Source organism: Theropithecus gelada, chromosome 1 (genome assembly GCF_003255815.1).
Source record: "Theropithecus gelada isolate Dixy chromosome 1, Tgel_1.0, whole genome shotgun sequence".
Classification (NCBI taxonomy): Eukaryota; Metazoa; Chordata; class Mammalia; order Primates; family Cercopithecidae; genus Theropithecus; species Theropithecus gelada.
In genome coordinates this window covers 169,228,275-169,235,697 of record NC_037668.1, presented here as the reverse complement: position 1 = coordinate 169,235,697, position 7,423 = coordinate 169,228,275, and the positions used below count along the sequence as shown (strand labels likewise).

The 7,423-nt window shown below is 33.3% G+C and overlaps 1 protein-coding gene across 2 annotated transcripts in view; it reads left to right on the top strand.

Moving 5' to 3' along the window:
• Positions 1–3,360: 3,360 nt before the first annotated feature.
• Positions 3,361–7,423, top strand: part of CFH (complement factor H) — a 363,204-nt gene continuing 359,141 nt past the window's right edge. For both annotated transcript variants that reach the window (XM_025363804.1, XM_025363724.1), the window contains exon 1: positions 3,361–3,782. In XM_025363804.1, the coding sequence (XP_025219589.1) occupies positions 3,725–3,782 (58 nt within the window). In that variant the 5' untranslated portion in view covers positions 3,361–3,724. The remainder of the gene's footprint in view (positions 3,783–7,423) is intronic.

Sequence of the window (7,423 nt, the reverse complement as noted above, 5' to 3'; positions counted from 1 at the left end):
AAATGTTCTGTGGCTCAGTTCAGTCATCTATACCTTTGAAAGAGTAATAGTCTCCCATTTCATTGTATTGCGTTAAGTATTAAATAAATGTGCTTAGATCTGTGCCTGGTATATAATTAACACTCAATAATATTAATCTTGATAAATTTCTGGAATACTCTCCAAGTGATAATATTGTTATTAGAATAGAAACCGCTATTGGAAATTTAAGCCCAGGTAAAATATTTGGAGTCATACTCAAACAGATAAAGCTAAGGAAAGAATAAAGAAGAAGTTTAAATGATCTATTATGTCAGCATATGTGTTACCAGTTAAACTTCAGAATGATAGTTCAGAATTTGTATTTGCTTGATTATTTACATTTCTATGTTATTTTATTTCTTATTTTTCTCAGAACAAATGACTAAGTCTAACTCTTCAATCCTTATATTTTTATTACACAAATGAAAATAAAAATAAAATAAAATATAAATTTCACACTGGAAGCAAAATTAGAGTTAGGGTGGGCCATTTTAATGTGAGAAAATGACCAAGAGGAGGATATCACAATTCTAAATACATATGTAGACATCATCATAGCCCTAAAATATATAAAGATTGACAGCATTAAACAGGGAACTACACAAATCCACATTTATAATAGGAAATGTAATACACCCATTCAATATCTGATAGAATAACCAGACAAAAACATAGTAAAAATACAAAAGATTTTAACAAATTACAAACTTGACCTGCTGACATAGGTAGAATTTTGGCTATAATGGGCTGTAAAGAAAGACCCATTAAATTTTAAAACAGTATAATTATTTAGAGTATGAAATTAAATAAGAAATCAATTTAAAAGATAACTAGAAAGCCAAAGTTCCCAGAAATTTACACTTTAGAAAAGTTTTAAAAATAGACAATTACAGTCAGAAGAGCTTGGTGATACAGGCCCACATATATCCAGTACCTGACTTATGACAAAGGTGAAAGCGTGTCATTACAGAGGAAAGACTGACACTTTCATTAAATAATGCTATAACAATTGGATATCTCTATTTTAAAAATGCATTTTATTATGCTATTCACAAAAGACAATTACAGCTGTTCTAAAGGTCTTAAATGTGAAAGATAAAATAATTATTTTAGAAGAAAAGCATTGTGCTCTAGGACTAGGCAAGATTTCATTAAATAAGACATAATGCACTAGTCATGGAAAAAAATTGAAAATGTGCTCTATTTTAAAATTAAGGAATTCTGCTTATTATTATAAAAGCCATGTAACACTGAATGGAAAGAAAACCCACAGACTGGAAGAAGGCATTTGTAATACATATTATAAGAATATTTCCATATCTAGAGTATATAAATATAACAATTCCCACAATGCAATAAATCAAAGACAAACAACTCAATAAGAAAAAAAATATGCAAAGGATTTGAATAGAACCTTCACCAAAGAGGATATCTAAATGACCAATTACTACAGGAAAGTTTCTCAACTTCATAATGTTAAGGACAGGAGACAGGGAAATACTGGGTACAAGAGGGCAGTCACCAAGTAAAGGCCCCAGCCTCAAGCCTGAAGCTCTGTGGACCGAAATGAGGACGGGCATTTCAGTTTTCACACCCAAAAAGTTGCCTTTTGGTCCGCCATGCCCCCCTGTCCTACCCCCATATAAATCCCAAACTCCAAGCTTCGGAAGAGACCTGCAAGTGAGGAGAGGGGGAGGCAAGGTGACAAACAGGCCTGCGATGGCAGAACGATGCAGCAGAGAAAGAGAGGAGGCACGTCTGGACTCCGAGGGGAGTTTGGCCAGGGATGGGTGGAGAATAGTTCGGCCACTGGGAGGCCTGACTCTGGGCGAAGGTCACCTTCCCACTCCATCTCGCTGACAGCCACCTCCACCACTCAATAAAATGTTGCCCTTGTCCCTCGAGCCCCCGTGTGATCCGATTCTTTTGGGACACTGGGCAAGAGCTCGGGATACAGAAGGCTATTTCACTGTCCCACTGCCCATGAGATAAGGAAGAGGGTCTGTTGAGCTGATTAACACATAAACCATTTGCAGATGGTAAAGCTAAAGGAGCACACTGTAACATATGCCCACTTGGGCTTCGGAAATCGCAGACACCCACCCCTAGATGCTGCTGTGAGGCCAGAGCCCGAAAGCGCTCACCCCAGTTCCTGCACCTGTCCATCTGTGTGCTCCCCCTCCCATAAGGGGTTTGAGCTGTAGGGCGACCTAACTGGCAAACCGCATGGCTGTTGCACGTCCTTCAAGGGGAATCAGGGATCTCTTACATTCCAATTAATCATCAGGAAAATTCATATTATAATCACAGAGAATTATTGCTTTGTGTTACCAGAAAAGCTAAAACTACAAAGATTAAAATTATCAAGTATCTCTGAGGACGTGGAGCAACTTGGACACTGCTGATAGAAATGTGAAGTGATGTCCAAGTGTTATAATCCATTTGGAAAATTGTCTAATTTTATCCATTACACCTAAACATAAGTTATGTCCCAGTGTTTCACTCCCAAGTATGCACTTACCAGAAATGTGGATTGTGTTTACCAAAAACCACTTAACATAAGGCTCATAGAAGCACTATTCATATCAGCTCCAAACTAAAATCTGCTCAAATGCTCACTAACAGGCACACAGATAAATAAAATGTGAACTATTCAAAAAATGGAATATGAAATCACAATAAGAATGAACTATCTATAACTACATCTCACGATGTGTTTGAATGATCCAAACATAATTCTTGGTGAAAAACTCTAAACATAAGAGTAAACTGCTTCTTTTTCATTATACAAAGTACAAAAGCCAGACAAATATATTCCATGATCTTGCAGATCACAATTGTGGTCTCTGTTTGTGGGGGATGTGGGAGAGGGTTGAGAGGAGTATTGACTGAAGAGGAGTACTGGGGTTTTCTGGGAGGTAATAATGTTCAGTGTTTTGACCTCGGTGGTGGTTTCATAGGTATCTTTATCTTCTCAATATTCAGTATACAATTTGTTTATGTTTTCCTTATACGTATTACACAAAACAAAGTTTCAAAAATCAGGATTTTAATTTGTTGATTTTGGGATTATTAAACCTATTTATGTCAAATGAGAGTGAGCCAGTTGCTTCAAAAACGTATATATAAAAAGTATTTAGAAAACTAATTTTATGAATTGCTAGAAAAGCAGGCCCCTAAATTCATCCAGCACTGCATTCTTGGCAAAGTTTCCACACATTGCCTGGGTGCTGATTGTGAAAACATTGCCTAAACCAAACTTTTGTATGTGATTTCTTTTAAAGTTTCTCTTATTTCCTGTTCTGAGGTTTATACACAATAGACCGGAATAGAGTTTGAATAATTGAAGGATTTATGAAATCCAGAGGGTATCACCAGCTGCTGCTTTGCACATACCAAGGACATGAACATTTTCCAATGGAGAATTTATCTAGCTTAATAAATAAAAGTCCAAGAGCAGGTCACAGCATTAACATTCAGTGGGAGTGCAGCGAGAATCAGATTCAATCTCTGGCATTGCTGGGCTTGTGGCTTGTGGTTGATTTTTTATTTACTTTGCAAAAGTTCCTGATAGGCGGAGCATCTAGTTTCAACTTCCTTTTGCAGCAAGTTCTTTCCTGCACTAATCACAATTCTTGGAAGAGGAGAATTGGACATTGTGAACAGAGTTAGCTGGTAAATGTCCTCATAAAAGATTCAAAAAATGAAACTTCTAGCAAAGATTATTTGCCTTATGTTATGGGCTATTTGTGTAGCAGAAGGTAAGACTAAAACTGTCTCTTTTCCTAAAACTGTGTTATGAAACATTTGCTAATGGTGCTTTTCACAGTAGTAATAAAAATTTGATTTAGAAAATGTGCTTAAGTATTTTGTAGCTTGACAATTGAGTGACTTTTGACATTTTGAGTTAAAAAACTAAAAGTACCTTATTTGAACGATATGTCTAAATATTCATCATAATTGTATTTAATATAAAATAGAATAAAATATTTCAATGATCATTTCTGAAAAACTATAACGTGGAATAATCATTTCCATTGTAATTATCATAAAATGTAACTTACTTTTTTTGCTTAGAAGTATAACCAAAATGTATCATGTGAAAGCATTAAGAAGGATGTGAATATACAGTCAATAAAAGCTATCACATCATAATGATTAGATTTATTTCAAATATGATTTTAACTCTTCCTAAAGAAAAATTCATTTATCGTTTACAACTGATATTGTCATGACCTTAGAATTCTTGTAGACAAGCATTACTTGTATTATCAGAATAAAAATATTATACAAATTTGAAACACAATTGAATATACAATATTCATAACAATTAAGTTGTTCAATGGGGATTTTTTTCCTGTAGTTGTATATAACATATATTCTTGAAGAGCAGTCTTTTGAAGTAGTGAATATGAGTGTAGAAGTTTTTTTCTGACCTCCAGTAAGACAATTTCTGGATTCATAATAAAATTTAATGAATATCATTGCTTCTTGATAGATTAAAAATCTTATTCTTGGAGGAGGTTTGCTTTCCTAGTCTATGATAGGTAACCAGTTATGTGATAGATATTTGATCAACATTTTTAAACTAAATGAATTACATATTATTCATAATTTCCAAAATATTTTACTTAGTAAAGAAATTTTGATTGAGTGGCCATTACATAGCCTCTAGGAACTGAAGAATATTAGCAAATAACACAAAATCTCTGTTTGAGTCTTCCAATCTAGAAAATAAAGGCACATATGTATTTATATTTATATATTTCAGTAATTTAAAAAATATTCAAATATGTTTAATACCTTTTGAAAGGTTGAACTTTTTTCAGCTATATTTTCTAACGTTATTGCTTGTTATTTGACTTATAAACTTTATATGTAGCCACTTTTTAAATGAAGAAGACAATTATTTCCTTGTACATATAAATATTATCATTAGTATTTTGAAATGAAACATTTTTATATTTACAAACAGTTCCAGACCAATGTTCATATTACCAATCATAACAGACATCTTTTTCTGTTTCTTTGTGCAAATATTTGTCTTTTCTTACTAAATTTATGGGAATGTTTCTAATATTTCATACTTACATACTGTTTGTTCAGGTTTTACATAGATATCATTTGTCATATGAGGGAGATTTGTTTTATTTCTAATCTTTAAAATCAAGAACCAATGGCAAGTTTAATAAACAGTATAACTTTTTTAAAAGTTGAATTTGAAATTTTGTTAAAATAGAGTACATCAAACTATATGTGGTAATTAAACAATAGTGATTTAAACATCTTATTTACATAATTGATTATTGTTGACTTGTTTCACTTGAATTTTATTTTTCATCAATGTGTGTTTAAATGTGATATCGGTTTCTACCGGTGAATTGGACATCAGCACTATATATGTTATGGTGAAAATGACCTAAAAGATAAAGCACAACTTTAGTATTTAAAACAATGCTTAGGTCAGTCTCATAATTTTCATAAAAGCACATGTAAAAAGCCAATGGAGAAAAACTACATGAATTTCCAGTGGATATCAAACTCCCATTTTATTCCTCGTTTCCCAAATACTCTCTGAAACTAAACTAGTTTGAGATGTCAATCAATTCTGTTAATCTACCATATCTAAGAAATTTTTACTTAACAGAGTAGCCTTGATCATGAAAAATACTCACATATACTTCAATATTTTCTTCTGTTTATATTTTCCACATTGAATACTGAATACCAAATTGAGAAAAGATAGTTTGAATACTATCACAATCTGCTTTACTCAACTGCATAACATTTTAGCATTACTTCTGCTCTGTTAAGAGTGAATTTTCTTTAAAAAAATACTATTCATTACTAAGAAAGAATTTTAGCCAGCAGGAATAATTTATGATTTCAGCTTTCTATTTGTTTTCTTTTTTTAAATATATTGGGTATTACATAGTACCTTTTTAATGCAATACATTGTCTACAGTAACATTCCCAATTATGTAAGAACGTTAATTGCTTCCTTGTTGTAACGGTCTGTGGCTCAGGGAGTCACTGCAGGCTACTAAGAATTGGGTCAGATTTACAGGAAAGTTTAAAATAACAGTTTCTTAATCATACCACCTAATTTCACCTTTTCAAAATATATTATGACCAAGCTTTTGAACATATTATGATCAAGCAGATTTTTTAGATTTAGGGTGTAACAATTGTATACTATATAAAATTAGGCCACAGCCCAGAAATTCCAAGATGATTAAAGTGAATAAATTAAAACTCTACTGAAACATGTCCAAGTAAATACTGGCTGCGTTGTTTGGCAGACATGTTTTTTAAGCCTAGAGATTTTAGAGTGCAAAAATATTATTTCAGGTCCTAGAAGACATTATAGATCAAAGATTGATGGATTCCATTACAATCAGAAAAAGGAGAATAGTGGTTTAAAATTCCAAATTGTATGTTTGAATTTCAGTGTGATAAATAAGAATTCCCCCTTGCTCCCCCAAAACCCCCACATTTTCAGAGATAGCAGTATGGGTAGTTACCTATATGGTGTGATTTAAAGTTTTGCAATGGCCCAATTGGCTTCAATATCTCATCTCCTCCTAAAATATTTTACATGTTCATATTAATATTACTATAAATTTAACCAATCTGTCATTTATATGGAATGACAAATACACTGAATATGTGTTTTAGGATAGTTAAATTTAGTATTATTCATAATTTACTTTGAATTATTATCATCTGACAACTTCCCTGGAACAGTTTCAGTGGGTGGGGGAGGGTAGAAATGGATATTGATGAGGGTAAGGATAGGACAAAGTGATTCTGGAAGATGAGGTATTCCCAGGTAGGACAGATCTGCTGGTTGAAGTGTTATAGTGAGTGCTACAAGAGAAGGGGTAGAGAAAATGCCCACAGAAATGGCACGAGCCTGAGACGTCTGCCAAGGCAAGCTTTGCTTATTTTAAATTTAGGCATATCCTGGGAATGCATATGCTACTCTTTTGCCTACATATAATTTAAACTAAAAATGAAATATCTAAGTATTGCTAACTAAAATTATTCTTAGGTAGAAGTAAGTTCCCAAATATAAGTGCAAAAGCAGATCGGTAAATATTCTTCATGTGTGGCCTTTGGTTTCTAAAATCTGAGCCAGTCTACATTGACCCACTTTTATTTGTTTAATGCTTGGTTGTTTATTCTGCAGTCTTTTGCCACTTTTCATTCTCCCCAGTTATGCCTCCTCCTCCTCCCCCACACACCATCCCCCACCTGCCTAGGCCTTCGAAATTCTGCCACCTAATCTATCCTGTGCTCAGTTAACTAATGTGTACTTAACCCATTTCCTCACAAAACCATAGTATGTGGAAAGGGGATGATGTAATTGACAAAAAAGTATTGCATTTTAGCTTAAAAT